This window comes from Syngnathoides biaculeatus, chromosome 12 (genome assembly GCF_019802595.1).
Source record: "Syngnathoides biaculeatus isolate LvHL_M chromosome 12, ASM1980259v1, whole genome shotgun sequence".
In the NCBI taxonomy this organism is placed as follows: domain Eukaryota; kingdom Metazoa; phylum Chordata; class Actinopteri; order Syngnathiformes; family Syngnathidae; genus Syngnathoides; species Syngnathoides biaculeatus.
The window spans coordinates 17,049,347-17,075,535 of record NC_084651.1 but is presented as its reverse complement, the minus strand read 5'-3'; the positions used below and the strand labels follow the sequence as shown (position 1 = coordinate 17,075,535).

Below are 26,189 nucleotides of genomic sequence, written 5' to 3'. Positions count from 1 at the left end.
GTGTGGGGGGAGGGCAAGGGAGAGAGAGAGAGGGGGGAAGCACCCCACGAGGACATTGTGCTTAACATCACTAAATACCTCCAACGCCACATTGTTCTTTCCAGCCCTTGGGCAGTTGGGCTCCAAGTGCAACAAATCAATTTCATACGAAATTTTTTTTCTTTTACCCTTGAACATTTACTTTATATCGGTTAACTTCATCTTTGCATGTCTGTTTTTCCCCCCATTAACATTTGTACTTTTAATAAAAGGATTTTCTTATTTTGCTTTAGCCCTCACTGCCGCCAGCCCTATTTGTGGCTGGACAGTGGCCAGCAGAAGAGACTCTTTGCCTTGCCCTTAGGCCTCTTCAGCCTGTGGATCTTCGTGTGGAGGAACGCCTCTTTAGTGGCAGGGATGGGGAGAATTAAGCAAGCGATGTGGGTTCACTTGCCCTGTGTAGGGGCTTATCTTGGGCTAAGCTGAGGGACTAATAGCAAAGCCAGCCTCCGCTCTAGCTGGTCTAAGGGCATAGGGAGCCATCTGTCCACTCGCTTGATAACTGAAAACAAAGGAAGTAAACATTGAACACAGACAACAAACTAAAAGGTTATTCCATTAGAAGCTGGCTGATATAAAGGAGAGGAGTGAAAGGTTTGCACCTAAGGTCAGTACATTTTCTATTTTTCTTGTTTCAGTAGACCTCCATCAGGATAGACAATTAGAAAAGGTAGGGTGTTCACCGTCTACTTAGGATAGCCATCAGTGTTGCAGAAAACTGTAATGATGACAATGAAAGAATGAACATCTCTGTACCAACATACAACTCTGAATTTCCATTAGTGAGTTGAAATGATTTAAGATGGCTGTTTCCCTTTAGTTTGGTGCATTCAATTCACTTTAACTGGATTCCAGCAATATCTAATAAAGTGATGTAAGAGATTGCACAGCAGTTGTAACGTATAGTGAATGTTACTGGCACGGTAACTTGTGGTAAGTATTGGTTTGTCTGCTCCTTCAAAATTCACTAGATTTTTTTTTAAATCAAGCTTTTTTGTTTTCAATTAAAAAAAAAGAATTTATCTGCTCACAACCATGTTTAAAAACCACAAATAAATCCGTGTAAGGTTTTTCACCTGCCCGAGGGATTAATATGCTGTTTTAATTGTGTTTATTATGATGTACACTCTGTGTCCGCCATTGTATGCTAGTGTTTTGTTCGGAAGTCTTGAGTAGGCACTGACATACTAGAGGTGACAGAAATGGGTCAAAAGGGTATTAGCATTAACTAAACAAATCCTGGGCTATAGGATTAGGAAGCGATGTTGCCGTTTTGTTGATGTTGTCAATGTACATTTACAATAATACACAGAGAAAGGAACAAAAAAAGCTTCATCGTTAAAAGCAAAACAACCTCAGAGGCATGACTTGGATTTGGTAATTGAGTCATGATAAGCACAAAAACCTATTAGCAAATTGTCATCAAATCTAATTCTGGTTACTGCACAAAGATTGAGGTATACATTCCTTTCATTTTTATTTGTTTTTCTATCAGGTTTGGAATGGCAACAAGGAGTTCGTCATTCAGTGGTTAATGTAAGTATCTGAACAAGGATCTGTGGGTGGGTCACTTATCATGTGGTACAAATGTAATTGTGTACACAAAACCCTGCTGTAGGATCAGATGAATCTGGATTAACAAGTAACAGCTCATGGCCATGCACCAATAGCATGTAAACATGCCCCCCTTTTTCACCTTCTTGAGGTCTCAGGAAATCAATCGACTGCATATTTGCTTGAGCCAATGGGCTTTGTGTGAGGCTTCACGCGACAGATTCTTGTTCTGTATAGACAACAAAGACTGAATTCATCGTGTCTTCCAAACTGAAATCGTGCGTCAGAACATTGGAGACCATCACACACATATCACTTGATTGTCTGCTCTCCACAGTGGCATCCTTTGTGTCTTACCATCGCCAAGGGAGTCACACATCTTCTGTTAAACTGGAACCAAAGACTCAGTCCCATGTGAAGATTGCACCTCGTGATAGGCTTATCTTCCCGCACTCACAGCTACAGATCAAAAGAAAAACTGGTCCCAATGGTCCAGACTCAGTGCCCTTATGAGGATCTGAACATCTTTCCAGATACTAATCAGTTTTATTTCTGCTGGAGATTTATGCAATGACGATGCGGTCAAGGATTTTGTTATAAAAGCCATCGATATGACATTTTTACTATTTTCCTTTTCCAGCACTTTTAGTCTGAAGACATTCTTCCAAAAAGTCACAGTGGCAAACCGGAAATGATACATTTCTGATATCCCCCAGGCAGCTGCAACTTCATACTAATAAAGGCGCATTCAGCAGTGAAAGTGATCAACTACATTATAGATGTCCTTGAAACACCTGAAATTGTGGTATACCACTTGTCTAAACTGTTTTTATATATTTTCAGAGTATTTAAATAAAGGTTGTGAAAACCAAGGGCATGTCTGAGAAGGAAGAAATGGCCTCAGATGGGAGCCTGAATGTTACACTAACACTGAGGCTGTTGATGCATGGAAAGGTAATTGACCAATATGGAATAATGGAAATAATTCACTGTCGTATTGTTGTCATAATACCTGCTTTCTTGTTGCCTGTTATTGCTGTTATTAAAGGTTTCTTTTCATTACAGGAAGTTGGCAGTATAATTGGAAAGGTAGGTTGATTCTATAATTAATCATTCTTCCTTGGGCCAATCCCGTGTTTAAGATAACAGTAAACAGTGATTCCGCGATATTTGTTTCCAGAAAGGGGAAACCGTGAAGAAAATGAGAGAGGAGGTAAGAAGTAAATAAAGTGAAACTCAGCATATTCTCACAGGTCTGGAACAGCGTAGAAATGAGATTGGATATTTTTCTGGCAGAGTCGCGCTCGCATCAACATATCAGAGGGATCGTCTCCCGAGAGGATAGTAACCATCACAGGACCCACAGAGGGAATTTTCAGAGCTTTCTCCATGATTGCACACAAGTTTGAAGAGGTCAGTAGTGCTGAAATCCTTCTTTTGACTAATTAAAGTTTATGCTCAAATCAACAACACACTGTTGATCTTTCCCTCAGGATATAACAGCGGCGATGGCGAACAGCAACGTGACGAGCAATCCGCCTGTGACTCTCCGCTTGGTTTTCCCAGGGAGCCAATGTGGCTCGCTGATTGGAAAAGGAGGATCTAAGATCAAAGAGATCCGGGAGGTAGGAGTTCTTCTGCAATTTTCTGTCAGGAAGTTGTTTGCATACGAATAAGGACAGATCACCTTTTGCTTGATGTTCAGGCATCGAGTGCCTTCAATTATGAAAACATCCAGCCATCCTCTATTTTTTTCCACGCCATACATTTGCTGGAATTTCATTGACAGCTGCACATAAGAACTGGAATGAGTCTGTGCAGAGGTTTTATATCCATTCAGCTGGAGATTATTTATGTGCACCTCTTTAAATATTAGTGGCCACGTTTCGATTTGGCTCGCAGCTTCTCTTTGCATGTCCGTGTCTTATCAGGGTAAAGCTTCAGGTGCTTGAGCCTGCATTTCAATTTTGGATGATGGAGTGCTTTTTCTGGCAATAAATATCCATTTTAACTCTGTTGTCTTGCTATGTCAAGACCACAGGCGCCCAGGTTCAGGTGGCAGGAGACATGCTGCCGGATTCGACCGAGAGGGCTGTCACAATCTCTGGCACTCCACAGGCCATCACTCAGTGTGTAAGACACATCTGCTCCATCATGTTGGAAGTAAGTACTCTCTAACAGCTCTTTGTAATCTTTGTTTATACATACATGTAATATACATATGCTGTATATTTTTTTTGTGTGTCGTGGAAAAGAACTTGGCATTGAGCTTAGAATTAAAGCACTTTTAGGTTATATACGATGACAGAGAATCACCTGAAGCACCCCTTACATTATACCATCTATTACAATACATTTCATGTGTGTACACTTCCACTAGTAATAGTATTACAAAACAGTATTTTATTATACTGTATTTTATGCATATTCACTTTTTGGTTTGTGTCAAATTTGCCAACACTTTGGTGGAGTTTTTACAATGAGAACCTTTCAAGCAGTAAGCTAATATTTCTGAAGTAATCATTTCCCAAATGAGAATTAGAATTAATTAGCTACTTCATAAGCTTTAAATCAACTCACCTTAGCATTTATGAAGCCGATATCAATTAACTAGGTTATTATTGCATACTATCATGAAACATGATCACAGCAGCTTTTTTTCCATTTTATATAACAGCATAATTTGTATTATCAGAGTTAAGGACTTGGGAAAATTAATTTATACCTCTTCTCAACCCCAAGGCAAGGGCACCATTACCCTCATGCTGGAAAAATCAAGTGTTGTATATTAAGAGTTATATCATCTGTGGCATGCAAGGTCCATGTAACCTTCTCGACCGATTAGACAGCTATTAAAAGATTCAGGGAGGGATATAAGTGATGTAAAATGTATCAATCTTTGTAAAAGTTCTCAAATTATTTGGTTTTCATGACTTTGTCTCTAGTCTCCTCCAAAAGGAGCAACTATTCCCTACCGTCCAAAGGGCATACCTGCAGGAGCCCATGCAGTGTTAGCACAACAGCACTCTGCCCAAGTAAGTTTCCATCTATATGTCATGTTTGCCTTTTTGTAAAAACAAAACGAATTTCAATGTTGCTTTTCAGGCCACAGTTAAGAGTTCAAATTCTTCTTGAGGCACTAATGCACAACATTGCATCATGTCATGGACATATACTGTAACTGTAAATAAATGCACATATACCTCATAACAAGCATGAATGTAGATGTATTTATCCATAAAATTGTGCACCTTGAATTTATTCAATAAAATACCTTAAAGTATTTTAGCCTGTCGGCCTAATAAAAAACTTCTCTGGGACCCCCTTTTCCGTCTCTACCGTCAGTACATTATGACACAAGAATCAGATATTGTATATTGTTTGTTTAACAGCAATAACTCCTTTCATATTGCACAAACATTAAATGAGGTAATACACATTGTGATTAAAACATTCAACAATGTAGCCAGTGTGAATGATACAAATGACGCCCCTTTAAATTATTAATCCCCTGCAGCGTGAAACATAAACGATGTTGTGACTCAATCTGATGTTTTCCATTAACTGGTTTTCCAGTGGCCTGGATTTGGCACGCCTGTGATGTCTTTTTTTGTTTTTTGTTGTTTTTTTTTTTAAATCAGACATCCGTTATTGAATTTCTGCCATGGTCAAAATAGTAGAAAAACATCAGCTGACTCTTAAATGAAATTCCATCATCCCCATTACAGCAACTGACTATGGAAAAAAACAAGGGGATGGATTCCCTATAAGGGTCTCAGTGGCTGAGTTTTACTTTTCATGTAAAATTGTATGGCAAGTGACACATAATCACATCTGTTCTCTTATACCATCCAGGCATTTGCACTTCCGGGGCAATATGCTTTTGCTCATCAAGATGTAAGTGTGTTCATTTAAATGACAGACTCCTCTTTCTGTCCAACTCTGCCCACTCCCACCAGTCCCAATGATCCCTTTTCTTAACCCATCGCAGCATCAATGAAACTCTGATTTGTCAACATGACTAACACTAACACCAATTAGTCGCATGCTCTGATTGAAATCAAAGTTTAAAGGTAGTCCTCCTTTCATGATCATGTTGCCGTTTTGTAGCCAGAGATGTGACTCTATTTTCAGACTACTTCCATGAGAATCCAGCATGCTTTGTGAAGGAAACGAATCTTCTCACTGACACTGTCTGTGATGTTTGTGAACTTCGGATTGTCTCTGTATTGTAGCTGTCAACTCCTCTGAAATAATCCAGTTTGATTGGTTAGCTCTAACTTCCTTCCTACCCTGCAGTTGACCAAGCTTCACCAGTTGGCTATGCAGCATATTCCCCTCCCTTCCCTTGGGCAGAGCAACCCTACCTTCCCTGGTACGTACCCACGGCTCCCCAGGGAAGACCATCAATCCCTCTGTCGTCACTCCTCTTCCAATCACAACATCGAACAACCCTGTCACATGAAAGTGTCTCAGGGGTGCCTCCATTCTCTCAGAGGTCATTTCCCTTTCTGAGGGTCATTGTTAGTGGTTACTTCTTACAAAGCACAAGTGGAGATTAAGACAAAACGTGAAACCGGCAAATTTGGTTCGTGGGAGCATCGCATGTAGAGTTTATAGACAAAAATCTTGTGGAAATAAATAGCAGTAAACAGTAGAATTAATCATTGGGAGTTTGTCCCTTATTAGCTATACTTTCGTGCATAGACATTTGGAATCTGTCTGTCTGTGGACGTCATTTTGCATTTATTGAAACCAGCGTTTTTCAAACTTTTTACACCAAGTACCACCTTAAGTCTCTAAGTGCCACTATCATTGACACATTAGCATAGCAGGCCCAAGTGGACATGAAACCCTACAGAGGTTTTATTCCTAAAAGAAATATTTAATATCATTATACAGTTTGAATATTAACTTCCTGCTTATGACTTAATTAAAATATCTTGCACAAAAAGTTGAAAAATTAGCCCACGAAATGGTAATAAAAGGTAAATTCTGAAAGAGGAAATAGAATTATATTGTACTAAAAAGTTAAACACAACTGAACTGTTTTTCATACCACTAGAGGGGGCTCATGTAGCAAGTGAATCACTGATCAAAGGAAGCTTTATGAGGTTAGAGGTCATGAATATTAGTCGTCAGGATCTGCTGACTCAGAATCCATCTGTCTCACAATGCTTTTTGATCGACTTTAGCTCAAGTTTCTCAAATTCTTCAACTATTCTTTCTTTGTGGATCTTCATTTGTTTTCCTGGGACGTACTCACGATGGAACAGTTTTAAGGGCAATTCTCCAAACCGTTCCCACAAACGGAGAATCCTAAACATGTTTCACATGGCTTGGGAAGATTTCTGCCCAACCTCTGATAAATGAATACCTACTATGAGGTATATCGAAATGTTTCCGTCCATATCAAGTGTTTCCAACAAGTTATCAAAGAGGGAAATGTGAAAATGACATTAATATTTACAAATGTGTGAATATTTAACCATTTATCACTATTTCTAAAATCCTCTCAAAGTGTAAATCCATTTGCTCAATTTCACTCTCTAAACAAATCCCAATCTCTTGACCCTTCACCTTTCCCACCCAGAAATATCTCCCCTCATAATCTAACATTATCTTGGCCCAGACTATCCCTGACGTCATCAACCCACATTCTCAAGCAGTCTGCCACAACTAACTGAACCTGCACCACATGGACTTGGAATGATGTAAAATGAATCAAATATGACAATAGAGCATGGGAACTGTGGCGGTGTAAAATACAGTATGTGGCTAGAATGGGTGTTACGTATTGTACAGTACACAAGTTCCTAGAAATATTCTTTTTACTACTTTCATGTCATCCAAAGTAATAACTACTAAAACTAGGTCAAATTGTGATATCATAGGAGTGGAAGCCATGAGCGCCATGCAGTTGTTAGCATTCTGTGTCCTACTTTACAGGATTGGACACGTCTGCCCCCACAAGTTCACAAGAGCTGGCAATACCTAATGATGTAAGTGTATCTGTGTTTGTTTCGTTTGGGTTGTGGCGGTACTAAAATCCACGTCAACACTCTCAATGTTGTGTCCTTCACTTACACTCGCGGTGGCCATCTTTGATGAGGAATGTAACACCAGTAATTTGATGCAAGAATTGTACCCTCCCTTCCTAATCCATCCATCCATCCATCCATCCATCCATCCATCCATCCATCCATCCATTTTGTCTACTGCTTATCCTCACGAGGGTCACCGGCATGCTGGAGCCTGTCTCAGCTCTCTTTGACCAGACCTGAACTGGTCATCAGCCAATAACACGGCACATATAAACAGCCATTTGCACGCACAGTCACACCTACAGCAAATTCAGAGCTGCCAAATAACAACATGTTTGTTGAAAGATACTTTACTCAATTTGAGCTAAATTTATAGTAATGTTTATGTCTCAGGCCATCGCTCAACATTGTTGTTTAAATGACCTTCACCACTGTTTTTCACGCAGTACAACAATAACTAGTGAGGAAAAAATACAAAACTGATTTCTACAAAACCTTATTGAATGGTGCCAAGTGTGACATGGAAGAACCCATTGGGTTTCTGCGGGTTTGGATAAAACTGCAGATACAAGGACTTAGTTTTATTATTTCATGTCCCTATGCCCTATGTCATCAATCAACCCATCAATCATCAAAACCATAATGTCACCTGCTAATTGACAACCAGATTGACACACATGCGACACCCCTTTAATACTGTTATAGACTTCTAGTGTGTGTTTATTTGTGTAGGTTTGGGGAGAACCCTCAAACTTGACATTTGCCCTAAAAATGAGGTGTAATCTCTTCTCACAACTTGAGCTAACTTGTTGGAATCCATTCCTCTGAAGATTTCCCTGTGGTGCTTTGTTGTTGTTGCACGCCTGTGATATTACTGTGTATCTGCAAAAGGCAGAAACAAGGGCTGTTTTGCTATTTACATGATTTCACTTTCTGTTCTCCTAGTTTATTGGCTGCATAATCGGAAGACAAGGCAGCAAGATCAATGAAATTCGCCAAGTCTCGGGAGCTCACATCAAAATTGCCAGTGCCACTGATGGCTCAGCTGTGCGCCAAGTCACGATCACAGGCTCACCGGCGAGCATTAGCGTGGCCCAATACCTCATCAGCGCCAGGTAAGACATGATCCGCAGGTGCCATTTAAAGCAGGCCTGCACAATGCTCTCTGACATGACGGCCAACCAAGCGTTTGTGTGAGGGCAGAATAATTGTGGTCAAGGTGTGGTTGGATTTGTTGCAGCCATCTGCTCCAGCCTCTTGACTCTATACCAAAAAAAAAAAAAAAAAAATCCTGATTGCCTCTGCTTTTTAACACATTGCTACTCTGACTCTTATGTTTTCTCCTCTCTCCCCTTCTCTGTTGTCTTACCCACTTTCTGTCCTGTCACGTTCCTTTGTCTTCTCTTAACTTCACACCAACGGCGTTCAGCTTAGAGATGGCTAAATACACCATGCAGGCTGTTTCCGCTGCGGCCCCAGTTGACCTCAACATGAGCTACGCTCAGTCTGCTTCCACCGCCTCCAATGCTGCTACCTCTTTAGCCGTTCTGGCGGCCACCACCCCAGCTCCCACCAACATTAACGTCCACTCTCCCTCAACCTTGCAGGCCATCCAAAATTCCCACTACGCCGTCCCTGTTTCCAGCCTGCTTGGCATGAAAACACTTCCCGTACTGGCTGTCCACCCAGCCGCTGCTACCAGCCTAACTCAGGGTTTAGCCCCATACACAGCAAAAATATCATCGTCTGGCGTCAAAAAATCAGAGCGACAGAAGTTTGCTCCTTATTGAGTCTTCATTTTTTGGACATTCCCGTCTTATTGAATAACAAAATCACGGTGAATGTGTCATTTGTTGACACAAACTATGCAAGGTTTACAAGTATAGGACTAGGAGAGCATACTTACCATTTTTAAAGTAGGCGGCAGAGGTACATATTAACTCAGTATCAATTGCGTAATATGCAATGAACGAACTCAGGCTTGCTTTGAACCCAGGAAAAAGCATACATTTCTTATAGCTTCATGTCACAGAGCTTTATATGAAGACTTACTCTAGGAGATTTGCTTCTTATTATGGAATGTTTACTTTCTGTGGACCTGGACCTCTTTTTGATAGAGAATTTCCATAGTCAAAAGGATGGTAAATGGTTTGTTATGTACAATAGAAGTGGTTGTGCTTAGTATAATTAAGAAGGATTGTTTCATTTCTCTGTCATATTTCTCCATGTTCCTTCACTATAGGCTCTCGTCAGGGCTCACAGGCTTGGGTGTTCTGTAGTAGCGTGGCACTGTTGCAGTTCTGATGGGATTATTCTAAAACCACAATGGATTCTAGTGGATTTCACTCTGCACAGTAATCCTGTAGAGCAGGACTGGTCCAAACAACTCATTTATTGTTTCTGCCTGGTTTTGTTGACTCTCCATCACAACTGATTAACCATTTACGTCAGAAACTGACGCAGTGCAGTTATTGTAATGCCCCCCCCCCCACCCCCCCATGCGTTCTTGCTGATGGTCTATGCTGAAACATTGCAATTTTGTAATGGTCGATGTTTATGGTATGGATTTGTAATAAATGTGACCTTTTGTTCATAAAAGATGGTTGTTTTTAACAGAGGAATTATAATGATTTTATTATTTATTATGCAAATGACTCCATAATAAGTTGCAAGGTCCATTCATTGTTAAATCTTAAACGACTTTTAAGTTTTTATTGTATTGAAATGAGGACAGGAGGAAAGGTGACCTTGGCTTAATCACAAAAAAATATCTAGAGTCTTAATCTTATTTTGAAATAAAATACTATTTATTGATAGAGTACCTGGTGGGATAATTTGTCCAAACCTATGATGGGTACTTTCACAAAAAAAAAACAACCCATGATGGATGGATGGGTGGAGGTTTTTGTGTAGTCAAATCATAAATTGGGCCATTTTGGATGCAGACAGTTGTTCGTAAATGTACTTGCATATCCCAGGTGAATAGGAAGGAAGTGCATAATATAGCCCTTTTAAATATTCAGCATATTCTTCAGCAGAGTTCTGAATCTGAAAACAGAATGCTATTCTCTAGTAAACACCCAACTGTGGGGGTGGACAACCTATGGCCCACAGGCCATAACCGCCCCCTTTACCAATCAATCCGGCCCGCCAATGATTGGTAAAGAATAACCCAAATAATACCAAAAACATGACTACATTCATTGGACCTTATCTGTAATGCCGACTAGTTCCACCAGGTTTTAGGGCCAGTGACAGACACATCGAGTTGACTTTGGCTACTCTGTTTCTACTCTGCTTCAACTCTGAACACCTCAACCACCAGGAGCAGACCAAGGAGAATAAAAGCCATTAGTGAATGTTGACCAGTGAGTCTACTTCTTTAGGAAATAAGTGAAGTGATACATGAATTCCCCCAACTAACTAACTAACTAACTAACTAACTAACTAACTAACTAACTAACTAACTAACTAACTAACTAACTAACTACTAACTAACTAACTAACTAACTAACTAACTAACGTGCCGATGGTTCAAAGGGTCCTCACTGTAACATTTGTAAACATTCAATGCGCCACATAACTTGCAGACCTATGTAGAGAGGAAAGAAAGGGATTGGGAGGTGATTATTGAATCTACAATGAACAGTGACAGTGCAATACCATAAAAGTGTTAAGAATGCACAATTTCACTATCGCCCAAGTATTTTTCTTTTCCTTTGTAAAACGCCCATTTGTTGTTGTTTATTTTTTAATTTACACATAATTCAGTCGGCACGGTGGCACAACTACAAAGCGGTGGCCTCACAGTTCTGAGGACCAGGGTGGAGTTTATCTCTCCGTGTCTGTGTGGGATTCATCCAGGCACTCTGGTTTCCTCCAACATCCCAAAAACATGCAACATGAATTGGACACTCTAAATTGCTCATAGGTGTGATTGTGAGTGCAACTGTTGTCTGTCTCCATGTGCCCCGCGATTGGCTGGCAACCAGTTCAGGGTGCACCCTGCCTCCTGCCTGTTGACAGGTGGGATAGGCTCCAGCACTCCAGTAACCCTTGTGAGGATAAGCAGCAAAGAAAATGGATGGCTCTATTTTTGTATTTTTTTATTGTTTTCCCGCTGTTTTAAAATGTTATTTCTCTGTGTTCAAATTCTTTTTAATCATGAATAGCACAACAAGTTACCTTGTATATGAAATGCACAATAGAAATAAATTTGCTTAGCTTTGCTCTGTGTCCCCAATGTACTGTGCTAACCTTGAACTGACCCTCCTAACAAGAGAACTGTATGGGCCATTCAGCTGGAATAAAAAGTTGAAGCGCAGAAGATCAATAGTTAATAGGGGCCAAAATATAATGACAGTGAAGAATGACATTCAACCTCGGGCAAAGTGATAGAGCAGAGAGAGCTACTGATGTGAGGTCAGAACAGTTTTTGGGTCATTGTCCACGTGTGATGCTGTGATACTCATTTCCATCATCAAATGAAGAGAATAAGGTGGTCTTTAAAATATGAAAGTAAAGTATTTGATTGCTCTCTATGGTTTCACTGTTTTGTTACAGGCATGGCACTGCTTTTGAGCAGATTTTATACAACCTGACAAAGTTGGATTTATCTGCTGTTTCTGTGTAAAACAGCACGAACACTGAACGGGAGGGGGGATACCGAGTCTGACAATATTATGCTTTCAAGGGTAGTAACTAACAATGGCGGGATGTCTGCGTAAATGGTAAATGCTGAGATGGTCAGACAGCTACGTGAAGTTTCTCCCTCTCTGCTGTATTGAAAATATCTGCCCATTTTGTATAAAGATACAAAACTCTTAATTAGAATATGTCCACTTCTGTCTTTTACTATCAAAGCAGTTTTTTTGCTGCCTATGTACTGTTGGTCGACATGGCATCTGCTATCAGACAAGCAGATGTGTGAACGTGGCAATGTACGCACAGGGCCGCATGAAAGATGGAAAAAGGGAGGAAGAGTTCAAGTGCCAATGACTGGCAGGCACCCTGGAGAACAATATTTTCAATTGGCAGAATTAACATGGATGGACCCAAGGGAGAGTTTTTTTTCAGGAGGCACCCAAACCCATTTCAAGATTCTCTGGAATTAAAAATGTCAAAGAATGCTAATGGTTAAAATGACTACTAAGATCATATTCAGCAGGATAGTTTTAAACTGAGTCTGGGGAGATAGGTGCGCTAAGGACATCCGCCTCACACTTCTGGGTTTGAATCGCTCTCGGGAGTCAGCATGTTCTTCACATTTGCACGTGTTTTCTCCAGGTACTCCAGTTTACGCCCACGTTACAAAAACATACACAGTAGGTACGTTGAAGACTGAACTGTCCTTTGGTGTGAATCTGAATCTGAAGAGTTGTTTGTCTCTCTGTGCCCTGGGATTTTCTTGCAACCAGTCTTGGGTGGACCCTCCCTCTCGCCAGAAGTCACCTGAGATAGTCTGCATCTTATCTATGCCTCAAATGAGGACAGCGTGATAGAAAATTGATGGATGAACGGATGAGTAGTTTGAAGTTGAATGTTAAAGTTATACATTGATTGGAGTTCAAGTGTTTATGGAAGTAAATGTTCTGTCAACAAGTATTTGAAATAAAAATATATATTTTTAGCGTAAAATCTGCAACTCCTTTCATGCCTAAAAGGGTGCAGTAGAACAACCATTAAACAACAGAATTAACATAGGTTTAGTGTAATAAGCCAAAGACAAACGTGGACAGCTACAACATTCATTTTTTTTCATAAAATTATGTTTGTTTATGTTAACTTTGAGGAATTTAATTGTAATTTGTTTCAACTGGAAATGACATAAAAGGGGCATAACCCTGTATAAAGTGGAGAAGTTTCCACTTTTCTAAAGGCTCATTGTAATCTCTGGGAAAATTTGCATCGTTCTTTATATCTGTAATGTAGCAATGTAGGCTTGTAGCAAAAGAATATGTATGTATGTGTATATAACATTGCATCCATTTTCTGAGCCGCTTATCCTCACAAGGGTGGCAGGAGTGCTGGAGTGTATGCCAGCTATGGAGTAGGAGGCAGGGTACATCCTGAACTGGTTGCCAGCCAATCGCAGGGCACATGGAGAGAGGCAACAGTCCCCTCACAATCACACTGAAGGGAAATTTAGAGTGTTCAATTAATGTTGCATCTTTTTGGGAGGTGGGAGGAAACCGGAGCACCTGGAAAAAAAACTCACGCAGGCACGGGGAGAACACGTAAACTCCACAAAGGCGGGGCTGGGATTGAACATAGGACCTCAGAACTGTGAGGCCAACACTTTACAGCTGCGCAAACGAGCAGTCCCATATTTTTAGTAAAATGTAATAATTAATTTCAAAGTCCTTATTTTTGTCATTAGATGGGGAAATTTGTTCTTGACGAGTTGGCATAGCAGGAAACAGCACGTATTCTTGAGATAACTTGCAAACACTGTTACTGCTATTACATGAATACAAACATTACATTGAAGCAATTTAATGTATTCAAATACAAGTTCACTTTCGTTATTGTAGCGTGAAAGATTTTTTCACCAATATTTTTCAAATGTACGTTTTTTCTCAGGTGCCTGCTTATATGTAATATGGTTGTTCCAAAACAACCGCAAAACATAAAATAAATGTCCCCTTTAAAAAAAAAAAAAAAGGACCGCAAAATGGTCTTCCAATTCTTAAATTTTCCGTCCACAGTTAACCGACGTTGTTAATTAGTAAAGTTAGACTGAGTGGGAGCTTTTACATGACCCCCCCCCCACCCCCACCCCGCCCCACCTCAGCGACTGAGGCTTTAAAACTCCGCCATCTAGCGGTCACGCTATTGCTTAGGGAGGCACTCCGCCTCCACTTATTGAATAATTTGGCGAGGGAGAACCAGTGGATGTGTGCGTGGAGCAGGGCAGCATCTGATCACACTCTCCCCGCTCGCACAAGCACAGAGCGGAGCACGTTGCACACTCTTGTGAGACAAGTAAAGTTCACCACCAGGCGCCATCGTCTTTCCACAAAGTGGAGCAGTCTGCACTTGTTCGGATCATTTGTTGCCGCCTGGCTTCTCACTCCGAACTCCGTGGGCTGGTGACCCAGAACGCAGACGGAACGGAACATTGATCACAGGTAGGGTGACGTCAGTGTCAATGTGGTTAAATTGTTGTATCATCGTCTTCTTAGAATTCTAGTGTAGGCTATGTCTCTGTGCACTTCAAATTATATTCATTTCCCTTTGAGCCAATGTGTAAGGTGTAATTATACACGCAAACAGCATCTACTGGTGCATGTAGTAGCTACTGTATGCACCTGTAGATGCTGCGTGTGTCTTCTTTCTATGTCCATTTTAAGGATGGGAAGAGAAAATGGGAGAACACACATTTCGTGTACAGTACAATGCAACTGTATTGAGATTCTATTAAGGTAGATATTGCTGGAGAATGGTGGGAAAAATTGAAGGAAAGGAATGAAGGAAGGAAGGGGAAAGGGGAAAAAACCCCCCGCAGCTCTATGTTCTGATGTTTGCCTTATATTTTACACTCACTAAAATGTAAATGTCACTACATCTCCGGGTGAGCGGCATCGAAATGAAATATAAACTATGTGTCATACTGCCCCTTGCCCTTTTATATCTACTCAGTTCTTTTCTTTCTTTTTAAACAAACTTTTCCTGGCTGGATTTGTGCACATAAGCACATTTTCACCTTTATTCCTGGCCGCATGATCCAAAGGTTACATGACAGTTTTGCAAGGGTGGCTGCCTTCGCGTTGCGTGTTTTGGAGAACTTTCTTTTGATGTAGGTCACTTGTAAGATTTGCAGTGAGAGTATCAAATTCAATTAGACAAGTCGGCAGCAAATTATTCGTTGGCAGATGGCTTAATGCTTTGCTTTGGTGCACCTTATTGCTCTAATTAGCATTGCATTATTATTGCATTATTCCACCCTTTATCTGTGTAATTTATTTATTCTTTTAAACCATGGCATCATTAATTCAATGCTTTCTTAGCCTTGTCAGATTGGAGCCCACAAGCAAACACTGTCTTAACTGTTCATGTCTCCTCCCCTGCGATGTGCTTTGTCACAAATTGACCCAAAGTAAATCGTTATATACATTCCCTACGTGTGTAGATGGCATGTTTGGATGTCGAAGCAGTGGCGATAAGGAATTATATACAGCATGTGCAAAAAGTGAAGTGAGGAGAGCTATGCAGGCATATTGTGTGTGTGATTTAATTCTAGCTCGTGGACCTGCTTTTCCTCTAAATGACATCCAGTTTGATGTGAAAGAGGGACGTCACTTTACTTTTATTGACTGAGACATTTTGGATGATACTTGCAGTGCTGGTTCATTGCCAGCCAACCTGTGTGAGCCCCGTGTTTTTTTTTTTTTTTTTTTTTAACAGCAACATCCCCAAATACAAATCAAAACAAGAGGCTGCCCCTGGCCTTGTAAGCTTATTGCTTCCCTTGCACGTTTGTACCGCTCATGTGGATGAAGCATGGTCGTAATAGATCGTTAGAATTTTTTTCTTTACAAAAATACTGCTATAATGGAACAGAACTAATTAGAAATCAACTATAACGGAGATGTATCAGCTCATGTGTGGAAAATTCCTGAAGATGAGCACTCTGCCTTGTTTTATTTGGGCCTATTTATAGCATTAAAGTGATGGGTAAGTTGCTCAAAGCTATGCTGGAAGAAGACTTCTTGAGTGACATTATTCCATAAAGCAAGAGGCAAGTCAACCTTTTCTCTACATCTCGTATTATTGAAGTCTTGTCAGTCTTAATCTATAGGACTAGAATGAGTAGTGTCTTGTTAGTCAAGATTAAGAAAAAATTTCCTCCCTGAGCTAATTCTCTTTCTCAAGACTTTATTTCCTACGCTTGGTAATGAAAATCAGCATGATTTATTATTTGTCATAAATCAACACTACAGGTATGATGAGACTCATTGAACCATGAACTAACAGGCAGGTTAAATCGCTCGTACGCTGCAGCTCGGGCTTCAACTGTGACAAATATGTTGACGTGAGCAAAAACGTTGCCCTTTGACTTTGTAAACATGTATTGAAAGTGACATCACTAACCTGCTCATGCTGCCAAAAAAAAACAAAAAAAAAACGGTTCATTCGTTCTTGCGCAGAAAGCCACTGCAGCATTTTTAAATGTCAGTGGAGATCAAGATCATAGCGTTCTTAAAAAAAACAGGCCGATCAATAGCAAATTTACAATGCTGAATTAGTAGCAGAGCAGGGACACGACGTGGACAATTATTGGTCGTAAGTTTGGCTTTGTGACAAAGGAATGCTCTCAGTATCATGAGGTAGTCAAAACCAGTTCTGCTATCTTGCTAATGTTGCTTTGTTTTAAGATTCGTCACCTTGATGATCTCCATTAGGTTTTATTAGGAGACAAAAATATAAAACATTACTGCCACAAGACCCATAAACCTTTATTTAGTGCTTCATGTTAAAGTGTTTTGTTAATTCTTAATGTAATGTAGAGCTCTAATTGCAGTTCCAAGCTATCAACTGATGTTTCCTCTATTAACCATTGTTTAAGCATTCTTTTCATACCATATTCCCCATTTCCTATTCTTTACCAGGACATCAAATATATTTTACTTAAATGCAATCCCCAAATCTATTCACACATTTCGGAAAACACAATTACCACATATAGAGTAATGTATTCTTTTCACAAAAACGATCGATTACAAAGAGTATGTGACTGCGGTCCGATTTGGTTACTGATGTTCTTCTGTATATTGTTTTCTTCTGTAGGACTGCTTCTTACTCGTTGTTGTTTCAATTGAATCTGTACAAACAGTCTAGTCTAACCACACGCATATCAATGCACGCATCGCCCATATGAGTAAGAAAAGAATCGCACACACTCATCATGCGTTTACATTTCGACCGCTCTATGATGTCCACTCACGTGGTCACAGTCCTGGAAAATACATTTCATCATATTTTCTAAATCCGCTGCTTTCGGCTTTGCATCACATGATGTGGAGGACAGATTTACAGTATGTATTCATTGTGTTAGGGAGCAGTTTGTACGTATGTCTCAATCATATCAACTGAATGAGGTTTTGTTTGCCAAAACGTAACTTAAGAAAGAGATATGCTCTCCGACAGCTTGCGATGTTGGGCCTTTATTTTTTTAAAAAAAGGATATAATGATGTAGAGGTTTGCATGTTCTCCCCGTGCCTGCTTGGGTTTTCTAAAGGTCCTGTGGTTTCCTCACACATCCCAAAACTTGCAGGGTAAGCTAATTGAGGATTCTAAAATAGACTCTACACCAATTTGATCGGCATTTTCTTGCTGATTGGTCCAAATGTCATAATTCACCGATCTGATCGGTGACGTCATTGATCTGCTCCGAGAAAGTCATTTACTCTGTGTCGCTGTCTTGCACAGTATATCTAAATCCAAAAGCTAGTTTATTTTTACACAGTGGCATTCATATAGCTTTTGTGGTATTTTGATGTAAAAATGTAAATATCTGATGGTCAATAAAATGATCAGGTCATTTAAATAGATTCATTGCTCCATGTTCTGATTGGATGGGTGATTAGTTATTGTTTTTTTTTTAAACTGGCTGATCGGTGATTTATCCCTAAAAATCCTGATTGTGTAAACCCTAAACTGTCCGCAGGTGTTAATGTGAGTGCAAATCGTTGTTTTTTTTGTATGTTCCCTGCAATTGGATGGCAACCAGTTCAGGGAGCAGAGGCACAAACCTCTGTACTTGTCACTCACAATATCATAAATATCACAACATAACTGTTTTTTATTTTGTAAAAATCTATACTGTAGCTTGGTATAAGCGATGACATTATGATGTGATGCCACAGTGACTTTTTTTTACAGTTTTGGAACTTAAGTATTCCTAACATAGAAGTGGGTAAAGAGATGCTAAATTTGGAAAGCACGCAGAGACCTGTCAGAAGGTCAATGCGAAAAGAGACCACCCAATGTGAAAATCGCCTCACCACTTAGTATGGAGCTTTAAAAAGAAATTGAAAACATTGGTGGAAAATATAGTCTGCAGCTCATTTTCTAGCCCCCCCGGATAATTACATGCACCTGAAAACAATTAAAAAGGTATTCTTTCTCCAGCTGCAGAGATGATTTAGCTTTGTTTTAAAGAGGGTGTCAGACAAGTATAATATATTTGAGCTTACAGTACATACTGTAAACTCAGAAGACTGCAGTAAGTACAGGCTTTACTAAGTGCACAGGGCCACATCTGTGCAGAGGTTAAAGGGCTTAATTTTGTGTCTTATTTCAAGCAGAAAGTTGCTACACTGGAAGTCTTAAGCTAACCCTACCCCGAGCAATGCAATTGAACACAACAGAACATTTCACTTGCGGTGTGTACTCGGCGGGGTTCAGGCAACTGTTTTGCATTAGTTCCCAACCAGGTAGAAATATTTTAGCTGCAATTCCAAATGTTGAATCATGAGTAGAATTGCAAATGATGTGTGCAGGTACCAAGTGAGATCCAGCCCAAATATATACAATGAACACTCATAATTTTGTACTTCAGTTGGCGCGCCCCTCTCTCATGAGTGATGTCCTCCAAGGTCTGAGTTAAAAACAACAACAAGTTCAACCCCGAAAATGCAGGAAAGAAAAAACATTAATAGTCAAGTCGTTAATCGTCAACCCCAAACATAATTTCCATCTGGTGTTTTTTTCCGCACTTCTTTGACAATTACTGTAAGAATATTTAAGAAAAGTACAGCAGATTGCCTGTACACTTAAAGATTTTATTCGTATGACAGTTTGACCCTCGAATGGATTTTCATCACGTAATGTGTTTTGAAGTATTCCTGACAGAACACTGAAGCATAAACCAGATGTCACAAGTTTTCTTATTTTCAGAGCACTATCTCTCTTTTTTTCCTCCTAAACCTTATAAAAAAAAAGAACACGCAGTAAATAATGACCTTTCACGATACAATTGTGACAAAAGGATTTGGAAAACTTTTGTATTGAATGGTTTATTTGGATTATATTTGGAGTGGGACCTCTAAGGCTTGCAGGTTGTCCGTCGGTACAAGGAACGTCTGAGGAAGCGGTAGAGTGAGCAGCTGGAAGAGTATGACGGCATCGCTGGAGACATCAGCAAGGCGGGGAGCACAGAAGGAACACTGAGGACGAGGAAAAACATTGAAGTCTGAATGATGGCGAGAAGTCGCGTAGCTTATATAGCAGGAGAGAGTGAGCACCATGGATGAATGCCAATACTCTGGCAGTGGAGTCCCAGATCTTCCAGGCTTTAATGCAAGCCATGATGAAGGCTGATTGACAACAAGTCCGCAGCTGAAGTGGTGCTGATTACTGGGAAGAGAGAGAGAGAGAGGGAGAGAGGGCCATAGAGCGCCACCCAAGCTCTTAAAAAGAAACTTTAGGGCACAGCTCATGACTGCACCAGTACCTAAGGCCTGATTGATATTTTAATAGGGTTTACACAATGCTTGCAAAGTAACAGCCCAAGGAAAATATGTGATTTTCCATTCAACAGCAAAATTAAAGTTTGGAAATGAGGAAAAACAAACCTTGGGAAGGTTGCAATAAATACAATTCAATTAGGAATGAATGAAACTTGTCCTGCAGTCAGTTTTTCTTTTTATTCACCAATGCAAATGATTTCTTCTCAGATGTATTCAATTCTTCCTCCTTTATTTTATGTCTTTCAAAGATACAAGGACAACATTTTCCAAGATTTGACTTTTGTGTAACGTGTTGTTATGAAAAAGGTGCATTTATGTATTTTACTTTTGGGGACAGCACTCGTCAGAGATAGTAAATGGCTCTTCAGTCAACGACATACTGTAAGTCCATCCATCCATCCATCCATCCATCCATCCATCCATCCATCCATCCATCCATCCATCCATCCATCCATCCATCCATCCATTTTCTGAGCCGCTTATCCTCACGAGGGTCGTGGGAATGCCAGAGTCAATCTCAGCTATCTTCAGGCAGGAGGCAGGGTGCACCCTGAACTGGTTGCCAGCCAATCACAGGGCACATGAAGACAGACAACAGCCGGACTCACAGTCGCACTTTGGGGCAAATTTAGAATGTCCAATGAATGCATGTTTTTGGGATGTGGGATCAAACCAAAATCCACAGAGAAAACCAACGCAGGCACAGGGTGAACATGCAAACTCCACATAGTCGGGCCGGGATTTGAACCCTGGCCCTCAGAACTGTGAGGCCAATGTTCCACCGTGCTGGCCGTTAGTCAGTTAGTGTTTAAAAAAAAATCAAAAAAAAAAAGAATTGGTATTTCCCAAAAAGAAGTCACAATATTACATCGTTTTTTTCCCAAAGTTGCAGTGTTTTAACAACTTAATTACTGTTTTATAGCCTCTCCAGCAATAACAAAATAAGGAACAGCCCAATAAATTTTGCGATAAAGTTCCCTGTAGAGTGTGTTTCAATACTTCGCAAACCATGAAGACTAAAAATAGGCATAGCGCCTCTCAGTATTTTGAAGTGCTAGACAGATGGAATGCAATCACAGGTTTTCCTCTTCTGTCGATAATATTTAACAGTGAAAATAGCAAAAACAGGGCTTAAAGAAAGAGAAAAGATATTTTTGATGTACAAACATGTATTAATAAAATCTGTCCTAAGTTTTCCAGTGTAAATGGCCACTGGAAAAAATATTTTTGTTTAATTTATGTCAAGTATATATTTTTTTCTATTCATCCATTTGATTTTTATGCATGGCTTGTCCTCCTTAGTGTCACAGGTGAGCTGTATCTTAGCTGACTTTTGGCAAGCGTAGACCCTGGATTGGTCACCAGCCACTCACAGGGGACATGCTGTATACTAATGACAAGCAATCATTCACACTCAGAAAAACATCAGAGCCCTTAATTCACCTAATAATCATGTAGTTTTTTTTTCTTTTAATATGGGAGGAAACAGGAGCGAAATTTTATTTCCGGATTAATGCTAACACATACTGTACTACCACATGCCAGCTCTTTGGCGCAGATTGTAAAAGACAGTGGCACCAACATGTGTCACCAGATCATCGCTCGCATGTCTTGTTGCGAGCACTCATGTCAACTGCTTCGCCATAATTTTGTTTCTCAGCTCCTATGTGGGTAGCCTGCAATTTCAGTATTATAAATGCAACATTGATTGTTTGGACTGTCTGCCTGATCCCAGACCTTGGACCGAATAAAGGTTTCCTCTGCACTGTCTGCTTGTCTCTTGAGTCGTGCATTTGGGTCAACCCTCAAGTCCCGTTCGTGACAGAACGATCTGGCCATTACATGGACCCAGCCGAATCAGAGGCTATCCGTTGCTCCCTGCAAGTCCAGGGCAGACGCCTGGTGGAGCAGGAGGCTGCTCTCCAGGTAACCAACAAGAGGCTCCATGAGATCTGCACACGGCTGGAGCCGTGGCTATCCTCCCAGGCTAGCGTGGTTGCCACGCCAACGGTGGCCACTCCACCGATTCCACCCGCACCGCTCTCCACGGAGCTCCCCTTTAGCAGCGTTACCCCGCTCTCCCGACCGGAACGATTCTCAGGCGACTCGAGGAACGTCAAGCCTTTCCTCGCTCAGTGCGATCTCCATTTTGAACTGCAGGCTTCCGCCTTTCCCACAGACCGCTCCAGGATCGCCTTTGTCATTTCCCACATGACGGGAAGGGCGGAGGCATGGGCCACGGCTGAATGGAGTCGTAACTCAGTAACTTGTCGTTCTTGGACGTCATTCATCTGCGCACTCACCCAGGTGTTCCAGTATGCGCCGCCGGAGCGTAAAGCGGCGGCCTCCCTCTTGACGCTTCGCCAGGGTTGTTGTCGCGTTTCGAACTACGTGATCGAGTTCCGGATCTGCGCCGCCGAGAGTCGATGGAACGAGGGCGCCCTGCACGACGCATTTTTCCAGGGGCTTTCCTCACAAATCCGGGGTCTCCTCATCGCTGTAGATCTCCCTCCTTCGCTGGACGCACTCATCGCGTTGGCCCTCAAGGTTGACCAGCGACTAGTAATGGAGGATCAACTAGCCGCGATGAGAGAGGGAGGGGTCCAGTCTGGCTGCCGCCCGGTGGTCCACGGGTGAACCCATTCAGGTGGAGCGTCTCGACGGGCCAGCGGAGGAGCGTCTGCGCCGGCGACGGGAGGGTCGCGGTTTTTACTGCGGGCGTCTGGGACACTTGCTCGCCCGCTGCCCGATTCGACCAAAGCACCCCGACATCAGGATCTCTACTCCGGTGAGTGTGCGGTATACTGCGGCGGAGTCAGCGAGGTCCCTTCTTCACCTCACCTTGGGAACGGACTCCCGTTCATACACTATGACTGCTTTCATAGATTCCCGGTCGGACGCAAACCTGATAAATCCCCGCGTGGTCGAGGAGCTGGGGGAAGCAACTTTCCCCACGCAACGGCTTCGTAACGCCTATGCTGCCAACGGCAAGTTCCTTTGTCCGGTTACAAATCGCACTCAGAGGCTACGTATGAGCTTTCCGTACGCTCACTCGGAGCGTATTAGCTTTCATGTCTTCAACGCACATCATCCTGGGCAGCCCGTGGCTCAAAGAACATAACCCGCACATAGATCAAGACTTGGGGAGAGGACTGTCGCAGTTGCTGTTTCGCTGTCCAGGAAAACAAGGTTATTCAAGTCACGTCGTTTGGCTAACAGAACCTAGTACCGCTCCGGAGGTGATCGGTGCCCTCCTGCTACCCCAGGACATCGTTTCGGACAGGGGTCCGCAATTCAGCGCCCGCTTCTGGAAGGAATTCTGCAACCTCATCGGCGCTTCAGCTAGTCTAACATCGGGTCATCACCTGGAGTCTAATGGCCAGAAGGAGAGGATAAATCAGGAGTTGGAGACCGGACTTCGATGCCTGGCATCCAGGGACCAGAGCACGTGGAGCCAGCACATCAAGTGGGTATAGTATGCCCACAATTCTCTGCCCTCCACCTCCACAGGTATGGCTCCACTCCACGTCGTGCATGGCTATCCTCCGTCTGTTTCCTCCACTGGCCGCAGACATTGTGGTCCCGTCGGCCCCGGCCGTGGTACGACTCTGCAAACAAACCTGGGAAGCAGCTCGGAGGACACTGCTGCGCATGAGCAGCGCCTACAAGTCCGCAGCGGACCGCAAGAGAAGGGCCGGACCAGTACTCAGGGTGGGACAGCGAGTGTGGCTCTCCACCAAAGATCTCCCGCTGCAAACTTGCTCCCAGGTTCGTTGGCCCGTTCCCAATTACCAAGATCATTAACCCGGTCGCCGTCTCACTGAAACTGCCCAGGTCAATGAGGGTGCACCCTACGTTCCACGTCAGCAGACTTCGCCCGAATCGCCCTTCGCCGCTCCGCCCAAGCCCCCCCCGCGCCCCAGAATGCTGGACGGTGGGCCGGTGTATAGTGTGCACCGGCTGCTGTCTTCCCGCTGCAGGGGAAGGGGGGTCCAGTAGCTGATGGACCGGAGGAGCGCTCCTGGATCCCCTCCCGTTTCGTCGTGGACCACTCCCTCATCAGGGACTTTCACGCAGCCCATCCTGATGCTCCTCAGACGTCCGGGGCCGGCCGTTGAGGGAGGGGTACTGTCATGCTCCTGGCTTCCTGCCCAGGCTGGGCGTGGCTAGCCAATTAATCAGCGCACACCTGCACCTTGTCCCAGCTGATGCCTCCCAGTATATATAGGACCCGGGAGACGACTTGTCCTCCGCCAGATCGTCGTCCTTGATGCCTCGTTCCCGCACTCCTGTTTGCCTGACTTCTGCTCTCCGTGTACCGACCCACGCCTGTCCACTGACCACCCTCGTAAGCCTGCTGTACTATTACTTCCGATTGTTTGGACTGTCTGTCATGATCCTGCCGCTTCAGCACGAGCTGTGCGGCTGTGCTGATTGGGAGGCACACACCTGTGCCTCATGCGGCCTGATCATCCCCCGTATATATAGGACCCGGTGACGACTGGTCCTCCGCCAGTTCGTTGAGCTTTATGTCCCTTTCCAGCACTCTCGTATTCCTGACTGAACCTGTGTGTACCGACCTCCGTCCGTTCTCAGACCAACCTTGTAAGCCTGACTCCTTCGATACTTCTGCCTGCGCTGATTGTTTCCCCGTGTACCGACTCCTGCCTGTCCGCTCATCCGTTCTCTTCGCCCGACGTCACAACCACTGCTGCTGCACCGGACTGCCTGCTCGATCCCCGACCTCTGCATACAATAAACGTGTCTCTTCCTGAACTACCTTGCGTCTTCCGAGTTCCTGCATTTGGGTCCTACCTCTCGTTCCGATGGGACGTGACAGAATGAACTGGCCATCACAGAACCCAGCAGGAAAGACCCGGCGTCGCCGGGAACCGACGCAAGTTAGACCGTTTGCCGGAGGACCAAGCCTGTCCAATCCGGTAGGCTCCCAGACGTCCTCCACTTCTGTATTTTACGCTCCGCCAGCGAGGTATGAATATGTCCCGAACACGACCCATCTGGCTCCTCATATTCTTCTGGACTCTGACTTTTCGGAATATGAGGAGGACCGTGATTTGTATGACCGGCTGGCGGAGTACGACTCCGATTATTCTGACTATGAATCTGCTCGTCCGATCTTTCATCCCAGTCAGTTTGTTTCACCTCCCCGCGTTTCCAGCACCCGAACGTCTACACCCGGTAGTTTTAAGTACACCAATCCGTATGAGGGAACTCGCTTGGCCATCTACCCGGGACCTCCGCGGGGCGGCCAGAGGATACGCCCCGGCCGGGCGCTTCCTGGTGTCTCTCGCTCCGCGGCGACGAAGACACAGTCCTCCCACTTCTCGCCGGTAACGGTGAGACCGGCAGACCCGCAGCTGGTGGCGAGGCTTCCAGCCCAGAGGGAGGAGGTGCCGCCAAATCACGAGGCGTTCCACCGCGAACTGCGGGCGGAGATTGAGCGGCAGAGCGCCGAATTGGCGGCTCTCACGGCCCAGGTCCGGCAAGGATTGGCGAACCAGCCGAGCTACGCTGACGTCGCAACGGCGACGGACTCGCTGCTGACTCAGGTTCATGTTGCCGTGGAAACCGACCCGCCCCCTTGCCAAGTGCACGCCACAGTGGGAACAGACTCGCCACCTCGCCAAGTGCACGTAGCTGTGGAGACTGACCCGCCTCCTCGCCAGTCCCACGTCGAGGTTTTGGCGGTTCCGAGCAGAGCTCACGCGGCAGTTGGAACTGACCCGCTCCCGAGACACGCCCACGTGTCAGTTTCGACTGACTCTCCGCCTACTCAGGTTCATGATGCCCTGGAAACGGATTCGCCACCGCGCCACGCCCACGTTGCTGTTTCAACGGATGCAGTGCAAGCTCACGTGGCAGTGGGGACCGACCCGATGCCGCCTCACGTTGATGTCCAGGAGGTGGTGACGTCTCCACAGCCGCTTCTCGTCCGTGCTCTGGAGTGGTAGTGGCGACCGGCCCGCGGCCGCTCCCCGTTCCTGCTTTGTCGGCGACCGGGCCGCGGCCGCTCCCCGTTCCTGCTCTGTCGGCGACGGGCACGCCCTCACGTTCCTG

At 43.4% G+C, this 26,189-nt stretch overlaps 2 protein-coding genes across 2 annotated transcripts in view; both read left to right on the top strand.

The window, feature by feature from the left end:
- Positions 1-517: 517 nt before the first annotated feature.
- Positions 518-9,427, top strand: zgc:110045 (uncharacterized protein LOC664755 homolog). Its single transcript, XM_061836916.1, has 14 exons — positions 518-646; positions 1,535-1,575; positions 2,437-2,547; positions 2,659-2,682; positions 2,774-2,806; positions 2,890-3,006; positions 3,087-3,218; positions 3,628-3,756; positions 4,539-4,628; positions 5,449-5,490; positions 5,893-5,968; positions 7,543-7,595; positions 8,583-8,752; positions 9,067-9,427. Exons 3-14 carry the CDS (start codon positions 2,470-2,472, stop codon positions 9,425-9,427), a joined length of 1,305 nt encoding a protein of 434 aa, XP_061692900.1. The 5' UTR covers positions 518-646; positions 1,535-1,575; positions 2,437-2,469.
- Positions 9,428-14,662: 5,235 nt separating this feature from the next.
- Positions 14,663-26,189, top strand: part of vwc2 (von Willebrand factor C domain containing 2) — a 47,687-nt gene continuing 36,160 nt past the window's right edge. The window contains exon 1 of the mRNA XM_061837256.1: positions 14,663-14,767. The gene's annotated coding sequence lies outside the window, so the exon portion shown is untranslated. The remainder of the gene's footprint in view (positions 14,768-26,189) is intronic.

Coding starts and splice junctions, on each gene's coding strand:
- zgc:110045 (XM_061836916.1), top strand. CDS start 2,470: ATGTCTGAGAAGGAAGAAATGGCCTCAGATGGGAGCCTGAATGTTACA. Junction 3,757..4,538: donor TCTGCTCCATCATGTTGGAA/GTAAGTACTCTC, acceptor CTTTGTCTCTAG/TCTCCTCCAAAAGGAGCAAC. Junction 5,491..5,892: donor ATGCTTTTGCTCATCAAGAT/GTAAGTGTGTTC, acceptor CCTACCCTGCAG/TTGACCAAGCTTCACCAGTT.